Source organism: Girardinichthys multiradiatus, chromosome 7 (assembly GCF_021462225.1).
Source record: "Girardinichthys multiradiatus isolate DD_20200921_A chromosome 7, DD_fGirMul_XY1, whole genome shotgun sequence".
In the NCBI taxonomy this organism is placed as follows: domain Eukaryota; kingdom Metazoa; phylum Chordata; class Actinopteri; order Cyprinodontiformes; family Goodeidae; genus Girardinichthys; species Girardinichthys multiradiatus.
Genome location: NC_061800.1, coordinates 26,713,079 through 26,734,688, shown reverse-complemented (window position 1 = coordinate 26,734,688; position 21,610 = coordinate 26,713,079). Strand labels below are relative to the sequence as shown.

Genomic DNA, 21,610 nt, shown 5'->3' with positions numbered 1-21,610 from the left:
AGAGAGTTGTTTTTGGACACTACCGCTTGAAACCAGAAGCTGTAGCTTCACTTAGCTTTGCTGGCAGGACATCTGGGATCATTGGAGCCAAGACCAACTAAACAGTTAAAATGAATGAAGCCATACCATCCAACACAAACCTACAGGGAAACCCCTTGAATAAAAATTTGCCCTAAATCCTTTTTAAAGCTTTTTGATTTGAAACTAAATGGGAGCAAAGGAGGTAAGTGTCTTGTATTTTATATTTGACCATTTCATTGATGGTTGTTTAATGTACTTGATTTAATTGTCCTTGATGCTTGTTTTAAGTCATACTTGTTTTATGTTTAACCACATGGGGTTTGCTTTTTAATTTCATTGTTCTGTAATGTGCAATGGAATTAAAATGCAGTGACAATAAAGGCATTCAGTTCAGTTGAACTGTATCTTGTCAGATCGTTTACTTTCGTTTCCATTTATCTTTCTTATCATTTCTAACTCTGTTCTTTATTTACTCTGTTTGCAAATATTGCTTGCTGCTTCGATAGACTTTAAACCATTTTCAATGTTTGTTCTCTGCCTCTAGTTCTTCTTCTCCCTCGTGGTCTTTGTCTTGGCCAATTAAAGTGTTACGCGCTAGAATACTTCACATGGCAGTGGGTAAAATGAAGAAGAAGAAGAAGAAGGTCCATTTAGACAGAAATCGCAGAATTTGTTTGCTGATTGTATTGACTCTCTGCTGTATGAAAAGAGCTCTGATTGGGGCAGGTGAGAGAGCAAACAGATGGAAAATAGCATAAAATGTAGTCATTCTTCTATATTGTTCATAAGTTATCACAGACATCTTGTATCTGTGGCAGTGAAGTTTTCCCTTTGTTTTGTTCATCTTCACGCTTTGTGACACTAAATAAGGAAAAAGAACGTACTGAACGATTCAAAAATGATTTACAGGACCTGTCAGGTGAAATTAACGGTTGCGACTTGAGTCAACAATGAGTTCTGCAATAAAAGTCACATAATAAGATTAATGTTATTCTATAATTTTTAATCATGAGCAGATACCAAAAATATGATCAAGTTAGCAACTTTATAAATTAGTTATTATGTCTGTGGCTTTTCAATGAATTTTAGGTCCCTTTGTTTCCCCATAAAAGACAGTAACCAACAATGAATGGGCCTTTTAAACAGCACAGCCAGTGTTTCTGAAGCAAGATTTATTGTATTGTTCTGCCACAAAACTGAAGAGTTATTGACTAATTTAAAAAGAGAAACAAAATCACACAAAAATTACTCAATGCCCCCAATGCAAACAAGAGTTATTGACATAATCCACAATTGTTAAGGTGTAACCAATTAACAAATTACTCAAGACCAGTTTAAAAAGGTCATTAAAACTACAATGATTTCATTGAAATTCAGCACATAATCTTTCTTTCAATGATGGTCTCAAAATACCAGATGTGCCTGGTGCAACCTTTCAGGCGCTTCATCAACCTGTCAGGGGCTTCATAAGTCACATTAGGTGTTCTTGAGATATAACACCTCAAATGTCAGGAGTGTTGACAGTAGCATTTTGTTAGAAATACGCCTAAGTCAAGAAATTTGTCCAAACAACTCAAAGACGGGAGTTCTTTGAACCCCTAGTTCATATATCCTGATAGATCTGGTTCCTCTCTGTTTATGTTCTGTAGTTTTAGTTTCACTGTTTACTTATTTCTGTTCACTTAAAAGTTTTCTGTTACTTCATTAGACTCCCTGCTCATTTTTGTTAATTGGCCACCCTCCCTCAGTTGCCTTCGGTCTCTCTTCCTCCAGCTGTTTCTGATTCCCTCTCTGATTAGTTCCCTTGGTTCATTGGTCCATTCCCCATTCTCCCTCAGTATTTATTCTCTCTGGTTTTCTGTTCTCACCACTGGATCGTACTGTTGACCACCCACTCCAAGCATGTTAGCTTGTTCCTACCCCACCTGTGTACGTTTTGCCTGTGTATTAAGTTGTTAAAGTTCTGTTCAACTCACCATGTAGCTAGATGTTCCTGATCTGCATGCTGGTCCTAAAAACACTCAGTGTTTCATGACAGCCTGACTCCCAACAGATGCAATTTATAGATCCAGTGACATTAGTGCAAGCCTATGAGTTTAATTTACAAAATAAACTGTTGGCAGCAGCAGACTCTATTAATGCTCTGTTTCAGACCACCCAATTAAAACTAGGAAAGCCTGACAGTTCTGAGATACTGAAGGAAAGAGGACATTTTAGGGCCAAGACTGTGATAAATGTTGGGATGTGGAGTACAAAGGACAAAGTTAAACGAATGCCAAAAAGCAAAATCAGTGTCAGGCATTACTAACAAGAAGAAATAGTAATCAAAATATTGGCAAATATTAGTAATAACAATTCATTATTGAATTACTAAAAAAATCAACAAATAAATAAATAAACAAGCTAAATCTTCCAGACAGTCATGATGTAGTATGTGTTAAAGCAATTTGACAAATGACAAGAAAAATCAATAAACCTAAAAGCTTTGGTGAACCAAAACAAACAAGAGGGGCACAATTTGCTAAAATAGCACAGCCAAGAAACCCTTTAACTGGGAAAAAATCACAGATTGATGCAAAATTGAACCTAAAATCAAGAGAGGGACGATTTATAAACTCTTTCACTCAACAGTGCAGAACATCCAGTCCGCTCCTACTGTATAATTCAAACTGTGTTCATGAGCCTGCTTAGTGGTCACAGAGCAATAATTCAAGAAACACAGGCAATGAGTCCTAAAAAGAGTGATTTTTCATTTTCCGTTAGGACAGAAGATCATGACAGCTATCAACTAAGGCTTTAAATTTCTGTCATGTGTTGTTTGGGACCTTGATTATTTTTGGCCATACCAGGACCTGTACCTTGCAACAAACCTTGAGCTGATTTTGTTTTTTTATGCAGATAGTGAAAATAGTGGTATGATGACTGTGCATTGGAAGATCCACATGAAGCATTCAGTGACATGAGCATCCCATACCAGTTTTTCAAAGAGACAAAAACTGTTGAAATATAATTGTCTTTACATGAAATAATCTGTAACAGATTTTTACCACACATAAAATTATGGTTTCTTTCTTAGGAGCTACCCCTTGTTGTTTCAAATTTGTTCAGGGATCTTTTTCTGGTAAGAAACGTTGTTCTTTTTAATTGTTGTCAGACATTTTCTTGTTTGCATTCAAGTTTCTAAAGAGAGTTTTCCATTCTTGTGTTTTAAAAATTTTTTATGGTATGCATTGCAGTCTATACAGTAGCATTGCTTATGTTGAGTTATGGATTTTTCATATACTCTATTGTAAATATGGTCAAACGAACCCATAGTTTGTTTGTTTTTTTCTTTGACTGAGGACTAAATGAATACGCCAGATCCTCACCTCAAAACCAGTTCTTTTGTTTCCTTTCACTCAGAGAGGGCAAACATACCAATTGGAAATAGAAATCGAAAGCTTCTTATGTGCAGCTATCTGGCATGCTATTGTTTCCACACTTGTCAAGTCTTTAGAAACAATGCGGTTTGTTGCAGTTTAACATTAAACAAAGCAGCTTTGGTTTTGTAATTATATCTATCTGAGCAGAGTGCAGCGCTGAAGCTTCTTCTTTTATATAGCTTGATTATATGCTTGAGAGAATCACACTTCTTGCATCTTGAGGGTTTTTTTTAGTTTTTAGTTTTTTGCAGAAGCATCTAGTATTTCATTTAAAGCTCGCTGCTAGCATCTTATTGTTACTACTGAAATTACATTAATTTATCTATCTGAATCTGATCAAATTAAATTATGTTTGAAGTCAAACTATTTCATTTGCTGTCAGTCAGCTGTATAAGAGGACTGCATTGAGGTCAGTTACCCAAACGTTATGCCTTAATTCTAAAGATTTTTGGAAATATTTCTAGTGGCGAAAATCACAGACAGTTGCGGCAAGGCTAATAGTTATCATGCTTTTTGAAGTAATGCTGTCAAGCTTTAGGAGGTAGCGTGTCTGTGGGCAAAATAAACAGCCTGCTGGAGACTAACATAAACCTGTCAAGCTTTCAATATAACTTTAAGAAGAGCAGAGCAGTAAAGACATAAAAATCAGCACAAAACGCACGCAATACTACAACTGCAACTAAAGTTCTCTACAACTTAGCTGTTTGTTTTATGTCTTTGTAAGCTGATCCATCTCTGTGCACAGCAGTTAAAAAGAAACCAAACACTTTTACATTACTTTACTCACTAAATGGCATTTAAGCTGATGCAGATTTTATATTTAATCTCAATAATTGAGATTTAATTAAAATTTCAAACCTGATCTCTGAAACATCAATAGAATATTCCTATGAAAATTTCACGACCATAGAGTCACTGTCAATATAATAAATATAGCTGTAGTAATAATAAATAATATAATAATATGGAAAATAGCTGATATGTTTGGCAAAGACTCTTACTGTGATCTTCATGCTGTCAGCGCCTGAATGCCCAGTTTAGTCAAAACTCTTTTATTCTTACATTTTGCTGCTTGAAGGTTTATGCTCCTCTATAAAGCTTATATTTTTAGTCCAAAAAGTTTTAAATGTAGTGCTCTCCCGACCCCTGGTAAGAATGTACAGGTCCTTCTCAAAATATTAGCATATTGTGATAAAGTTTATTATTTTCCATAATGTCATGATGAAAATTTAACATTCATATATTTTAGATTCATTGCACACGAACTGAAATATTTCAGGTCTTTTATTGTCTTAATACGGATGATTTTGGCATACAGCTCATGAAAACCCAAAATTCCTATCTCACAAAATTAGCATATCATTAAAAGGGTCTCTAAACGAGCTATGAACCTAATCATCTGAATCAACGAGTTAACTCTAAACACCCGCAAAAGATTCCTGAGGCCTTTAAAACTCCCAGCCTGGTTCATCACTCAAAAGCCCCAATCATGGGTAAGACTGCCGACCTGACTGCTGTCCAGAAGGCCACTATTGACACCCTCAAGCAAGAGGGTAAGACACAGAAAGAAATTTCTGAACGAATAGGCTGTTCCCAGAGTGCTGTATCAAGGCACCTCAGTGGGAAGTCTGTGGGAAGGAAAAAGTGTGGCAGAAAACGCTGCACAACGAGAATAGGTGACCGGACCCTGAGGAAGATTGTGGAGAAGGGCCGATTCCAGACCTTGGGGGACCTGCGGAAGCAGTGGACATAGTCTGGAGTAGAAACATCCAGAGCCACCGTGCACAGGCGTGTGCAGGAAATGGGCTACAGGTGCCGCATTCCCCAGGTCAAGCCACTTTTGAACCAGAAACAGCGGCAGAAGCGCCTGACCTGGGCTACAGAGAAGCAGCACTGGACTGTTGCTCAGTGGTCCAAAGTACTTTTTTCAGATGAAAGCAAATTCTGCATGTCATTCGGAAATCAAGGTGCCAGAGTCTGGAGGAAGACTGGGGAGAAGGAAATACCAAAATGCCAGAAGTCCAGTGTCAAGTACCCACAGTCAGTGATGGTCTGGGGTGCAATACATGAAGAAGACTAAAATGTCAGTTTTTGTAAGGATTAAACATAATCTAAAGCTGTATTCAGTTCCTGTGTTTATACAGTGCAGTGGTGGACAGGGGAAACAAATAATTACTGTAGCTCACTCAGCAACAGCAACACACCAACCAGGGACCTGAGGGCAATAAAACTTTATTTCAGACAAAGGCTGAATTTAGTCTTGCAGTGTTGGATATCTAAAAGGCTGCATGAAACTGTTGGACTGAAAAAAGCAGTTGTACATGGCAAGGAAGTGAAAGCTAAAAATTTTTTTTTATAAAGTTTGGAGAATCTTCTTAATAGATGGATAGATGGTACAAATAGTGCAAAAGGAAAAAAGGTGGACTCAGTATGACTTATAGATTTGGATTGTTTGAGAAGAAAATACCTAAATTAATTCATAAATAATAATAATAATAATAAATTATTCTTCTTGTTCTCTGAGTTAAGTTGATTACCTTAAAGGTATATTAATGTCATGTGACTTCATGTTGTGTGAACGGCTCACTGGAAAAAAGTACCTGATTCTCAGCCACAGGCGTTACAAGCAAAGTCGACTGACTCTTCAGGCTAAGATGATTTATAGCTGGCCTGCCTCCCGACTGACGCCAGTAATGGCTGACTCCGGGATTTCTGCCTTATCACTCATCAACTCACGGATTCTCGAACTTGACAAACGTCCAGTACGCCTCAGTCAGCCCAGAGCAGTAAGCCATGTGTAAATATGTCGTCTGCTTCCATTGTTTATTGGCCTTTGCTGATTGTTGTTTTGTTGCTTCATTACTTCATAAAAAAATTAATAATAATAAAAATAAAAATAACGCTCAGCATGGACACCTGCTTTACTTGCACTGCCATACTTGCACAATGATCACCTGCACTGTTGTATTGCTCTTGCATCTTATACTGCTCTATATTTACTCTCACTCACTTAAAACTGTGCACATATATTTATATTATATTGTAGATATGTTTATACTGTTTAATTTGTATTGTATTGCACCGACTACGCCAAAACAAATTCCTTGTATGTCCAAAAACGTACTTGGCAATAAAGCTTTTCTGATTCTGATTCTGATTAGAAGTTACTTTGTAAAACTTTCCAGACTGACAGATGTCATTGACCTTGTTTCTCATCTGATCTTTAATTTCTCCAAATTAGTGCATGCTGTGTTGCTTTAGGATGTTTTGGTCTACTTTGTGGTGTCAGGCAGGTTCTATTTAAGTGATTTTTGATTCTACAGGTCAGGCAGTAATCAGGCCTGGGTTTGGCTAGTAAAACTGAACCTAAACAAATTTGGTTAACAGTTAATTCATCAATTTAACATAGGACTAGTTTGTTTTTATATTTGTTCCTCAATAAATGAAATTATCATTTCAAAACTGCATTTTGTGTTTAGAATAAAATAGAATGGAAACTACTTTATTAATTTAATCTAATACATTCTCAGGTTATCTTTGTTGGATATTAAAATTGGTTTGATCATTTGAAACATTTATGTGAGAGATAAAATGCAAAAATACAAGAAATCTTTAGTGGGCAAATACTTTTTTACTCTAGTGTGGAGTCTTGTAAGGTGTTTTGATTCTTTCATAAATTGTGGCCAGTTAACCAACCAACAAGGACTTCCAAGGCTTTGCTATAAATACTTTGCAGTGGGGATAGTCTTAGTTGCCTTCTAATTCATTGCCTTGTGCATCTTCTTGAGCAAAAACAGCAACACTGCGTTATAAACAGGTCAGAAAAAAAATCCTCCCCCCCCCCAAGCATCATGTGGTTCTTTGTTTATATTGGTCCCTGCTTTAAGCAATATTCCGACTGTAAAGTCTCAATCATGTGTCTGCGGTGGAATCGTCCTCCTTTTGTCTGTGTGTATCCAGGCTGCGTTGAGGTGCTGTCACAGCATTTAAATGAGCATTTTGCTTCGGCGAGAATGAAGAGTTTTTGTCAGCCTCCACTCATCGAGGATGATTAGAGAAAAATGTCTACCCATCTTGACTGGAGATCGCCACAGCTCCAGATAACATGCCCAGTGATTGAAGGTCGCAATATTTTGAATTCTAATGGGCCCGCAAGATGAATTGCCTGAAATAGACTGTAGAATCTTCCTGCTTCCCCTTCCCACCCCCCTCCGCCTGTCCGCCGTGAAAAGAACCACTGGGAACGGCGAGGCCCAATGATCATAGAATTATTGGACGGTGATTCTACACTCTTCAAAAGGGAGTTGCTATGGAGATCTCGTTCCAAACTGTGAAATGATTCACCTTTGAAAGACTGGAGGGCTTGAAAGCCGAACACATCATTGTTCAGGTGGCAGTTGGTTAGGAAATTGCCGGTGTCTGTGCAATCAGCAGCCCTGTAGTAGTTAGGGATCTGAAAAGGTTTGTTCTCTGAATGATGTGGGACAACAGTTCTCTGCATCTGACTGTTCCTTTCAATCAAGGTGCTCTCATGTTTAGAGGTTTGGCTAAATAAATGGGACGATAGAGGTTAAGCTAATGAAAATAAAATTAATCCGGCTGTTCTTGTTTTTAGTTCAGGGAAAAATCACAGACTTCCTAGGACTTTCCATTGCACTTGGGTCAGACATGTCTGTACAACAAGGTACCCTAACCAACACTTTTCCTTTACTGGGAGCGATATCAAGCACGGTGGAAATATACACCATTAAATTCAGTGATACATTAATAAGATTAAATGAACTTTTTTGTACTTTTTGTTGTACTTTTCAAACAGATAGTTATGACACAAAGTGCAGGTAAACGCTAAAAACCGGCCTAACACATAAAACACACTAGAAATTATGAAATCCTAAGAAACTAAACTCTTATAGAGGACAAAAAAGTATAAAAGCACCAAATTTCAATAAACCTAAACATATAAATACTAATACGCGAAGATCAAAGTATTGGTAAGGAATTGTAAAATATAAAAAAATACAAAACAATCAAATAGATTTGAACATATAACACGGATTATGAACAATTTTTTCAGCTGCCCTCAGGGCTGTTCCACAACTAAAGGTCATAGCAGGAAGAGATGCCTTTCTGTAAGTTTTAGTACTTACTTTACTTTCTAACAGAAGATCCTCTCCTGAAGACAAAATGGTTCTGACTTGCCTGTGCAAAGAAAGCAACTTTAACAAATAATGGTGGACTAAGAGCATAAATGCTCAGTAAAAGCACTTAAAGTCAGTTCTAAATGTACGGGTAACCAATGCAGAGGCTGGGAAACTGGGATATGGGTTCTGGTCCTTGTCCTTGTCAACTGTCTTGCAGCTAAATTTCAATAGTGCTGTAATGGAGACATGTTTTCCTAGAATGACCAGAAAGTATATAGTATATCACAGTAATCATTTCTATAAGTTTCTACAGTTCAAACATCCTCTTTGTAACATTTATAATATGCAGTAAACTTTACATTTGAAGCTAAGATGATGCCCAGGGTTTTGGACCTGATCTCAAATGTTTATTGCTAGTGTTCGAAGGTGTGCTATTAGTTTATCTCTCTAAGGGTCTGTGCCAATGACTGAAACTGTAGTTTTGTTCTGTCTAAGCTGAAAACAATTTACTGTCATTGATGACTTTGTGTCTAAAATACTGTTAAAATGTGTATCAATTGGCCACTTGTTATCCATACACAGGGCAGTATAGAGCTGTGTGTCATCAGCATGGCTATTTAAATTAATGAAATGTGTCCTAATGTAATCCTCAAATAGTAACATTTACAAAATGTGGGGCCTGCAATTGAACCTTGAGGTAGTTTATAGTTTAAACATAAGATTTTGATTCACAGTCAGTAAGTTGTGTGTTTAACCACTTAAGGAATAGTTCCACACAATAAAATAAAATAATAATTATGTAACATTGTTACCTGATGCCACCACCTAATGATGCCATGTATGAATCAAAAGGTGTACTATTTGAAATTGAGCCTTGGGGTACTCCAAAATTTAAGTTACATTCCTTTGAACAATTTTCTTCATCTAAAAAGAATTTACTATCAGTGAGACATTAGTTGAACCACTTAAGGACAGGTCTAGAGATTTCAATCTGTCTGAGCCTGTTTAGTATCAGTACCAACAGTATCAAACTCTTTCCTTAGGTTTAGCACTACTAATAATGTTTGTTTTTATTCATTTTACACCTGTGGTCATTCAGAATCTTTGGGAGTGCAGTTTCTGCACTAAGATTAGATCTGAAACCTGACTACTATTTCTTTATTTTATGTTCTGGGAGTTTTTGAAAGTCTTAGCATCTCTAAAACTTTTCTTTAAAGGCAACATATCATGCTTTTAAAACCTTCCTTTTCATACCCAAATCATTCAGTTGTGGTCTATATATAGTGGGACTGCAATGCTTTGATCTGAATTCCTTGTTATTGTAGCTCCTCCCTGCCATTCTTGTAGTTTGATAACAGATACTATTATCTAGCAACGGAAGATATGTTCAAGCCAGAGTCTGACTCAGAAGAATGAAGACGACAAACCTGCAGAACCACACCTTAAAATGGTGTGTTATTAATGTATTTACAACGCCCCATCCATACCAAGTAACTACAAGAAGTAACTTAAGAAGTGTAGTTTACACTTTGAAAAGGTTCTGATGATGGGGTATGGTATAATGAATTGTGTGAGTTACACCCAACGACCGAACATTTAGACTTATTCACCTGCAGCTTCAGCATACTTAAGCGTGGACTACAAAATCACAGCGAGAAATAAAATGGTGGATTCGCAAAATTGGTTACCAGGAAGTTCATGACCTTGTTTAGTTGTTCTGCAGCAAATACTGTGATGTAACAGTTCAAAAAACATAATACAAAATAGAGAAAACTGAACGGATTGAAAAATATGACCCAAACGGAATATAAAGATATCTATGCAGCACCTAGAGAGACTAAATTCAACGTTTCTGCATTCCTACAGACTCAAAGTACAAAACAAAAAGTATTTAAGGGCTGCAAAAGTGGATTTTGCATGATATGTTCCCTTTAAAGTGGCAAATTAGATGTTAGTCTAAAATGATTTCACACTGAAACATTAAGGTTATTCCTCACCAGAAGGGCGTTAACATAGCATTTTAGGAAAACAACACCCAACGAGAATCTGTATTCTTACCCAAAGAAGTGAATACAGTGGTAAGAAAAGGATTTAAGTATTGGGTCTAACAGCTAGCTTTTCTGTTTTAATTATGAAATAAGATTACAGTTTTATGTGTAGTATCGGCAGGGGTAAAAGTGGTTTAAAATTCTACTCTCATCTGTGGCCCCCTCAAGATCTCTCTCTCTCTCTCTCTCTCTCTCAGCAAAGTCCAAACTCAAACTAATCAATACCGGGATCAATATTTTACTTTACTGTAGGCTGTCTGTATAAGGCAGAAATTAGAATCACTTGACCATGTAGAATAAAGAACTGCCACGTATGAAACAATGATAAACCATTTTGTGATGCATAACTTTTCATCTTCAGTTTCCGTCTTTTCTTTTGAACACAGAAGTTCTTGTTGTTCTCTGCATTTTGGTCGAGTTTTGATTTCATTTAAATAAAAACATTTACAGTTCGGTTGTTTTTGTGGTTTTTATTTAAAAGTCTGATGGTAAGTGATTTATTGTTCGTCCTGTCCTAATGCAAGCGGAGGTTTTTTATGTCTGTGCTTCTCCTGTGTAAAATCTCCCAGTTCATTAAATCGAACGCACTGATCTCCTTGGCAACCGCTCTGTTTTGTAGGTAAGTGCGCATGCGCTCTCGTGTAGCGTATGTGAAATCTCTGGTCATAAGCGGTGTTTTCGAGCTGTACTGTGTTGTTGTAATTCAGCACAATTACCTGAACCACAACTAGTTTCTCTCCCTTTGCTTTTAACTGGGGTATTTAGCAGCGAGCAGACAGACATTAAACGTAGTGGTGCTCGTTTTAAAAGCTGGCTGTTCACAAAAACCTCGAGCTCAGAGGGGAGAGAAGCAAAGAACATTGAGGCTCCAGCATAGCAGAACAGTTCAGAAACTATTTGGAATGAGGAGAAAATAAACTATATTTATAAACAGATTAAGTCATGTTTTAGACTGCCTATTGCTAGCGGATCTGATCTTCTTTGTGTTGGAACTATGATTATTGATTCATTAATCTTTATCAATAATTATAATTAAAAATCATAATGTGACAAAATTAATTTAACCAAAATCCACATTTATGAATCGAGACCAGAGATGTCTTCTGGTGTTGTAATTGTGGCTCAATGCCTTTGATAATTACAACCGTTAAATACTCAGTAATAATTAATAACTATTACCAGAGATGTCACTGTTTAATCGACCGTTTCTGCCGAAACGTGTGGAACTTCAACCTTATCTTGACTGACGAATCACTCTTGCACAAAATAAACACAGAACGTTGTTACCATCTATATGAATATTTATTAAATCGCAGCCCTGATGCACTCGCTCTTCCGATTTAATAATCTTCACCTACTCAAACATGCAAAGTTCTACACAAAAATGGGATACAATATCTAACTAAACAAAATAAACCAAAACAGCAGTGGGTGCGGTGCGTATGGGATCAAACCAGCAGTTATGGCAAAAATGATAATATGACAAAGGGGTGTGGTGGTGAGTGGAGGTTGGGGCGCAGCTCCAACTGTAACTCAGTTATACTCAGTCATAAAACCTCCCCCAATGCTGGGCGAGGTGATCAGACAAGGGGTTATAAAACGTTTGGCGGCAAGCTAGCAAGCAGTAAGGTTGAAGACAAAGAAAATGGTGACTTTCACCATGAAGTTATTATAACAGTCCAGTCTTACAGCGCACCTGCGCTTGCTCTCAGGTGTTCAACAACCCTGCAAAACACACACAAAGCTGGGTAGCGCAGCGGCTTCCAGACATCCAACACGGCACATGAAAGTTTCAATAAAAAGGTTACATGCACATATCATTCAGAACACATTAGATTAAATAGCGAATCTCATCGCACTAAAACCTCCTGTACCCTGCCCAGACTTTCTAAGAAAGAAATAAAATAAAGGATGGGTTTTACTTGTCGTTGTCTCCCTTCTGAGTGGAGTTGAGAGAGAATGGGGTGGAAGTTGGACGTTACTGTGCATCCACAGTTAACTTCAGGGAAAGCGGTTAATCTTCGTCCTCTGGCCTCCTTGGCGAAAGGGAAAATATGATCTGACCACCACAGTCGACTAGGACAAAACAAGGTGGCTCCTTGAAACTTCGTGGTTTTTTAGTTACGTGTTAAACTCACGTCTTCCATCGGCAAAGTGAAATTTCTGGCCTTCTTATTCCAGAAACCTCAGTTATGAATTCTTCGTTGGCCAACGAGAGAGAATAAATGAAATCCACTCGGGACTCTTCTCCAGGTGATGCTTCAGATGTTGGTAACCGTGCCACGGTCTCCAGCTGAAGGCGAGTGTTCAAAATGGACGCCTTCCTATATAGCGTCCTGTGACGTCAGACTTGGGGCGCCCCGTCATATCAGTCGCAATGTCCGACGGGATCTGTAGGAACGGACTGTCCTGGATATAAAATGGCCGAAAACGCCAGGAGGCCTGGTGGTGTCCAGCAACGTGCAAATGGTCCAATATTCAGCAAACAAGTGGTCCAACATTTGTGTGCTCGTGAATTCTTGCAGCCGCAACTGGTTCTGGATGACGGCTTCATAGCAGACAGCCGTTCTTACCTCATCCCGGTACTGCGTATCGGCGCAGAATCTTTTAGTGGTACGCAGTACCGGACCGTACCGGCTCACTTTCACCAGAGTATCGGTGAATCAGGAAGAATCCATATTCTGCTAATGACTACTGCAATTTCACAGAGATCAGTTTTGATAAATGGGGTGATTAGTGTATCACTTATTGAGTAACACCCTCTTTTGGTGTCAAACTGCTTTTTAGTTGCCAATGTACATAGTTGCCATAATTACCATTTGCTGTAACACAAAAGTTAATCTTCCACAAACTTAGTTATAGAAGCAGGATTGCTGTCAAATTCATAAATCTAAATAAAACTGAGTAGAGGAGATTTCCTGAATGAGCATAAATGCCCTCAAGTCTATCGCTTGTGTTTTTTAGGCTTGGAAGTTGTCCATATTGTGCTTTCCCCCTGACACACTCATAAAATAGCTTTTATTGCCCTGAATGCCAGAAGGATTGCGGCACTGAGTTTGCATGAACATTTTTAAAAGCAGTGTTAGAAATGCAAGTTCTTTAGATGTGCTCTCCATCTTGCATGTGAAAACACGTACAGGAAGTAAGAAGTCAATGAATACTGTAATTTACCTGAATTATGTTGACCACATATCTTCCCAATCCAAGTAAGAGCTTCAGAGGACGCACCTCAATCAGTATTGATCTTCCCTTTGCATGAATGACTGCCTGGCAATGATTTAGGATAACTTGAGATTACTTTATGTTTTTTGTTGTTGCACGCTCTAAATGAAGAGACAGTTTTCAGAAACCGGGTTGCAGAGAACATAATGGAGTTAATGTATAATCATGAGCCTTCTTTGTTGTTCTGTTTTTCCTTTTAAAATCACTCTCATTTGTAAATGTCAGAATAAGTTATTCCTTCTCGGGCTACATCTGCCTGGGGTGCTGCTGTGATTTTGAGCAGCTTAGCCTGATCCCTAATCAGGCCATTGAACACAACTCGCTCTCTAGAGAATAATCCCATTGTTCTGTCAGCAGAGGAGCACCTGTTAATAGTGTCTTTATGCATGTCTACATACACTGCTTGAACTGAGGCAGTAAAAATTGAATCGTGAGACTACGCTGACTCCTCTTTTCAACGTCTTCCCTAGTTCTCCCATGTTTTTATTGTTTTACACCAGGCTTTGTGCGGCGGCGCCGTTTCATAAAGCCTGTCTTCACTGCCCTGACCCAGTTGTTAAAAGGACTAATTGTGGAGATTGGCCCATCAGATTTTTCTTCTCCTTCATGCATTTATTGTCTAGCTCTAAGCCCTGAATGGGAAGGTGGTTAAAGTGGATGTGAATGTTAAATTAGGCGAAATGAATTGAGGAAAATTACTCTGGAATGAGAGGACTAGATATTGAGTGGTCAGCTGCTCTTGCTCCTTAAAAGCCTGTTTGAATTTTTGATTTAGAGTTTTTCTTTATCTAAATGTTCATGAATTGTTGATTATCTTAGGATTTGTTGGAAAATAATAATTTTCTACGTCATCCTTAAAAAACATATTTTTAAGTGCTCTTATTTGTTTATAAAGCTTTTTAACACTGGTTAAGATTAAGTGAACTGATGCCTTTTCCTTCTGAAAGACAGTGCCTCAAAACTGTAAATCCTAATTATTCATAATGTATGTATATTCCTGCAGCTAACAAAATGATTACTTTGCATTATATTTCCAGAGTTCATGCAGACACAATGGAAAATTTTTATTCCAATCAGTGCTAAACAGCAAGCTGCTAAATTGGAGCGGCAAAACAATAATTCCACTGATTAGCCCCTTTCTGTGTGGCGTAAGTGAACTGTTTATACTGTGGAGTACCTCTGCAAGAGGAGAGGAACCAAAACAGCCTGATTAGGCAAAGAGTAATTGAATAAGTTCATTTCACCATGAGGACAACACACAGGATGACAGCTTGCACCATAGTCTGCAGCTTCGGTTGACTTGCATGAGTAATAAGGTGTTGGATGTTGGGATGTCTTGTGTTTTGGTGTTGATTGTAAAAGCAGTCAGGAGGGCTTTTATGAAAAAATCAGGTGTTTATCACCGCTTCAACCAGTAAACTAGATCACTTTGGTGTCAACATAATGGAAAAAGACATACATATTTAATGCTACTGAACCCTTATTACCAAATAAAACAAATTGAACCAAAGTGCAGCAACTGACAATTTATTTTAACCATATATGTCTTCAAAAGACAACTGCAGCTTGTGACATTTTAGACTAATTTTTCGGTTATGCAAACATTGAACTACGTTAGGGCTACTAAATAGTGAGGTGAAAATTAATCCAATATCCTTAATTTTTAAACAGGTAATATTTGGGTTAAAAATTGTGTTTTCTGTTTTTAGTTTAATTCTGTGTTACAAGTTATCAGAACAAACAACAGACAAATACCTCATAATTAGAGTTTTGAGCAGAAGGTCCAGTTATGGCTCAACATGAAAATGAAATGTTGAAAGTATAAGATATTAAGAAATGAAACTGAATTATAATAAAGAAAATGAATAATTATAAAGAATTTTGTCAATACAAGTTTGAGCTTAAGTATTTTCAGTTCTATATTTAACATATGTTTTTATATGCAAGTGAAGTACTAAAACTCCCTTCATTGTATATTCTGGCTATAAAGTTACATTCCTAGTTGATTTAACCCCTGTTGATTCATTATCATTCAAAATAGCAATTTGCTGAATAGATTTGTCATAAAAAAAGATTGTTTATTTTCTTCACGTGGGGAATATATTTTAATTTATGCATTAAAAATCTGTGTATGTACTGTATCTGACTGTTTAATAAACACGTCACGCCGTAATGGATGCAGAAGTTACTGATGAGGGAATTCATACAGAAGGCAGAAGGACTGTAGCAAAAATAACATCAGTCTTGGACAATGTCTCCCACCCCATGCATGAAGTTGTTGCAGAACTGGAGATCTCCTTCAGTGACTGCTGCATCCTAGGTGCACAAAGGAGCTTTATTGCAGATCCTTCCTCCCAGCAGCTGTTAGCCTTTATAAACATCTTTGCAACTCAATGCCTTTTTACATCCCTGCTTTTATTTGCACAAGTTTTCCATTTCTTGTAAAGAGTTTGTTGTTGTTGTAGTTTTTTTATGCGCTAACATACATGCATATTTTGTAATTTTTTATATCACCCAACTCAGTTGCACGTTTCTTGTAATCGGGGTATGCTATTCTAACAACTATTCAGAATTTTTTTCCTATGTTGTAAATTTTCACTTTACTATAAAATCTCTTATTCTTTTTTGTTGTTGTTGTTTTTATGTTTTTTACCTTTGTGTGTATGTGCATGAATCCCTTTACCTTTTACTTTGCTGCTGGTACACTAGAATTTCCCCAGGGTGCAACAATAATAAATGTTTATATTCTATTTCTATTCTAAATTTAAGCAGGTACTCAGTCCAGTTAATGCTTTCATTTGGATCACATGCTCTATGGTGTATCAAATGATAAGGATTTCCCGCTAAGAAAGCCATGCAAACCTTTGTTTTCTAAATTATTTTCTGCATGCGTTACTGCTAAATCCTGCTTAGATGTAATCTCACAGGGCCTCACCTGTCAACACCTCTGCACAAACTCAGGTGTCAACACAGGAATATGGATTCAGTGGTTCCTCTGTGCACATTCCAAACATTATGTCCCTCAACACTGCAACAGCTAAAGGCAAGCCATCATTCAACCTGACATCCACTTACTTGTCATGAGACAGCAGAGTCATTATGCTGCCCTGTAAAACTTAACAAGTGATGGTTGTTTTCTGTTTGACAACAGTGCATGCATTTGAAAACCATCTCCAGGAGATAGACCTTACAAACTAGCATCAAGGTTAGAGAAGGAAAATGACTGTGTTTGTAGTATATTTGATTATATCAAGATGCTTATGTGTTCACTTATCTACTTCTCAGCAGTGTTGAGCATGTTACTTTAAAAAAAGTAATTAGTTATAGTAACTAGTTACTTCTCTCAAAATGTAACTGAGTTTAAACTGAGTTACTCTACTATAAAAGTAACTAGTTAACAGGGAAAGCAACTATTACGTTACTTTTTTTAAGTTTAAGTATGCATATATAAGGTTTCGGAACCCAGTTGCATAAAGTGGAATTAAATAGACAAGTACATACATTGAACTTTTAATATTTACTTCACATGTACGTTCTTGCCTTTTACCTCAAGGAGAATAAAGCAGTGTCTGTACTTCCACTTTGAAAACTCAGTCTTTCTCTCCAGACCCGCCATTGTTGCAGCTTACATCTGCTAGTTTCCCTGAGCAGGGCGTGCATTGGTTGTTATTTATAAACTGAACACTGCCTCTGATTGGCTTACAATGAAAGCTTACTCTACCTTAGCCAATCAGCATGACTTATGCGATTGTCTTGCTCCTTGCTCCTCCCTTCACCAAAGAAAAAAAAACTAAGCTCCCGACGGATGACAGGAGCTTCAATGAGTAGCTTTAGTTAATAACGCAACCCGGCATAACGTGGAAAAAAAAGTCATTTATTTGATAACTCGTTACTGAAAAAAGTAATGCCGTTTTTTTTCATGCCGTTTTTCCCATCACTGCTTCTCAGCCACTTTATGTGACAATATTTTAACAATACTTTAACAGTCAGTAAGGTTATATCTTATTTCTCAGGCTGTTTTTTTTTTTTGTTCAGATAGTAATTATGGCTCATGGCCCAGGGCGGCTTGGCCTGGAGACACATTGGGAGAAAAGTAATCTGTCAGTGACAAATAAGGTTGCTATTGCTCATATACACATTCAGTCAGTGTTGAATGGATATCCTCTAGTGTTGTGCACAGCACAAATGTTGTAAGAAAATATGTCTACACACCACAGGTGGCTTAGAACTTTCAAACGGGCATCTGATGCATAACTAAAATAGAGAGCTAAAACACAGGTTTTTAAGGAGTCTGCAGATTGTCTCATCGCTAAGGTATTTAAAATACATTTACTCAAATAAATGTTTTCTCACACAAACCAAAAATGCTGATTATACTGGAATTCCCTTAAAATATAAGTGAGACAGACAGACGGACGGACGGACGGACGGACAGACAGACAGACAGACAGACAGACAGACAGACAGATAGACAGATAGACAGATAGATAGATAGATAGATAGATAGATAGATAGATAGATAGATAGATAGATAGATAGATAGATAGATAGATAGATAGATAGATAGATAGATAGATAGATAGATAGATAGATAGATAGATAGATAGATAGATAGATAGATAGATAGATAGATAGATAGATAGATAGATAGATAGATAGATAGATAGATAGATAGATCAGGCTAATTAAAAGCAATGAAACAGACCTTTGAGTCAGAGTTTATAGGCAGCACTGAAGCAGAGGGTAGCTTTAGCATTGTTAGCAGCTAACTTAGCCAGTTAAGTTTTGTCACTCTGGTTTACAAATGGTTTGTATTTGGTCTGTAACTCTGTCACCATTTCTTTTTTCTACCGAGTCCTAGAAATGCTACCAAATGATTTAATTATGTGGTGAGGACTTTTTCAAAGTAAGTGAGTGTTTTCAGGCAGCCCGATGAGCAGCTTTTGTTAGCTGGGTCTGTCAACACAACAGGGCAACAACTCGAGAACTGCTTCATTTGATTCTTCAAAACAAGACTCTTAAACAAAGATACAACATAGTATAAAACATGAAGCATTCAGACTCATAGCTGGGGCCCATAATAACAGCTTAAACTTTTTTCACCAGACATAATTGTGCTGACATCTGCTTGATAGCACTTTAATGGGCAGACTTCACATAAATACTGGGGTGTTTTAATATTCTAAGAACGTGTTGCTGTCCTGTAGATTGCATGTTTATCTATATATGTAGCATGTAAATTTATCCAATGAAAGTTTGTCTTATAAACCAAAAGAATATTGCTGAACAGCTAATTTTTCTTTTTCATGTTTCTAATGAGTCACATAAAAAGGTCCTGTCTTTCATAAAATAGGCTTCTTCTAAGAAGTTGGTGGGTTCTGAACCATTCCTTTCTGTTTTAAAAAGTAAATTAAATCACATTTTAAAGTTAAATGGATCACAACCCTCAAGTTTAACAAATGAAATAGGTTTTACAATGTCTAATCCCCTGTTAATGTTAAAGGCTGCCGCTCTCATGTGGCAGATGTACTCTCCAGTTCCCCTCATCACCTGCTCCCACCCCTGCCAGAGAATGAGAAGAGAGGGTCCTGAGAGCCCGCTACTGGCTAAATGGTCCGCTTCAGAGACTCATTACCTAATCACCAGCAACGCCAACGTTAAGATGCACATGATTAGGAGATTAGGACTCTCCTCCTTTATTTATGAATGATGACATGCTTTTTTTAATTAAGCAAAATTCTGTGCTATATTTTCAATCTCTGGGCCAGTTTTTTATAATAATTTGCCTGTTTTGTTGCATTCCAGTTTTAGATGAGTTTAATGTACTATGACACTTGAAGTTGGTTTCTAGCATCTCTTTAACTTTCAGACTGAAAAGGAAACATTATCTGTATTTCTAAACTCCCAATTGTGTTTGTTGTGACTTTCCAAAAACTCCCACAAGGCTTTAAATCTGGATGTCTATTTGTCCCACATTCTCTGCATCAACTAGTGATTCCTTCCTTTCTTAGCTGAATCACAGTTTCACATTTGTTCCCAGAAAGTCAATGTCATTGATTTTGCTGCTTTGATCCACTGCTCTGTATTACATGTTATTCACAAAAATCAAAGGTATTGTTGTTGAGATAAAGAAACATATATATATATATATATATATATATATATATATATATATATATATATATATATATATATATATATATATATAATATATATATATATATATATATATATATATATATATATATATATATATATATATATTTATTTATATTTATTTATATATATATTTTTTTTTTTGACTGTGTGTGTTTGTGTCCTGTCGTCCTGTCCCTGCAGGTTCTTTTGAGGATGAGGATATCATCCACGTTGAGGGGACGGTAGACCCTGTTCGAGATATGGAGATCATCCACGAGGAGCTGAGGTTGAAGGATGTGGAGATGATCATCCCCATTATCGACAAGCTGGAGAAAATGGCCGTTAGAGGCGGTGACAAGAAACTCAAACCAGAATATGTGAGTCAATGTCCCAGCAGGCCCTTTGCTCCCCCTCACAGCAAGGCACAAATAATAACCCTCCCACACACATGGCCGTGGAGAAAAAAAGTATGTTTTTTTTTCATCTTCCTCCAATAGGTCCTACCCCTCCCCCTGGCCCATTTTCCCTCTCTGAGATTGAAAGTGATCAGGGGTCAGGGGTTTTCTGCTGTAGAAATCATTAATAGAGTGTTACTTATTCAGCTGCCGACCCCGGGTCACAGCACTGGGCTAATGAAAGTGTTTCCACACAGCTCTTTTCATCTAAAGTAATACTCAAATCATGGCACAGCTCTTGCTCGTGCTAATCCTCCTACAGCAGCTCGGGAAATTGTTTAAGGCCATACAGTGGCTGACACATACGTCTATACCAGGTTACAAATACTGTAAATGTTTAGAATAATCCTTGACAGTTTGTCGGAGGTGCTAGGTTACAAAAAAAAATCAGATTAGGCCAAGGAGATAAAATCCGCACCCTGAATGTCGGATCAAGCTGAATGTGGATTCACAAGCTCTCGGATTGTTATATTGTTGCAGTAATGAGGCTGAGAGGGCAACCTTAGTGATGATTTGATGCTAACCTATCATTGGACCAGGAAGGAACAGATTGGTATGCAAGGAATATATTTGGTCTTTCAGTCGAAGTGGAGCGGCCCAATTCCAGATCTGACCACTCATTACACTAACGAGGGGGGCTATTTCACCTGCTGCAGACACCCAGTCAGTGGTTGGTTTGCTTCAGACAACCTACCCTCACCCCCCGGCCCCCCTGCCCACAACCACCATCCGTCCTCTTTCAGCCAGCAGCCCTCCCCAACGCCGCACAGACAGGAGCCATTCAGGCTAGGCAGGTGGCCGCTTACTGCCATAATTGCTAACAATTTTAGGCAATGAATAAAAATAATCTACATTACTTGTCAAAGGTTGCGCACGCATCGGCAAGTGAGAATCTATAGAAGAACCTCTCTAGACGGTCTAAAGAATGGCGACCATCAAAGGGCTGCAGCGAGCTTTCAGGCTGGAGTGGGATTGTGTGATTGCCTTGCACGCTGAGCCAGAGGTTTGACGTGCTCAGCTGTGCGCAGGCTCACTTGCACGTGTTTATGTCACCATCCATATGCAGAGCATCAAGACAACGTGGCCAAAATGAAAACGGGGAAATGAGTACAGTTGTTCAAATATTTTTCTTTGCAATGTAGTTTAAAAACGTATTTGAATTT

General features: G+C 37.6%; 1 protein-coding gene across 1 annotated transcript in view; it reads left to right on the top strand.

The window, feature by feature from the left end:
* LOC124871526 (obg-like ATPase 1) overlaps positions 1-21,610 on the top strand; it is a 65,417-nt gene that overhangs the window by 10,472 nt on the left and 33,335 nt on the right. Inside the window, exon 5 of the mRNA XM_047370890.1 lies at positions 20,194-20,369. Coding sequence (XP_047226846.1) covers positions 20,194-20,369 — 176 coding nt within the window. The remainder of the gene's footprint in view (positions 1-20,193; positions 20,370-21,610) is intronic.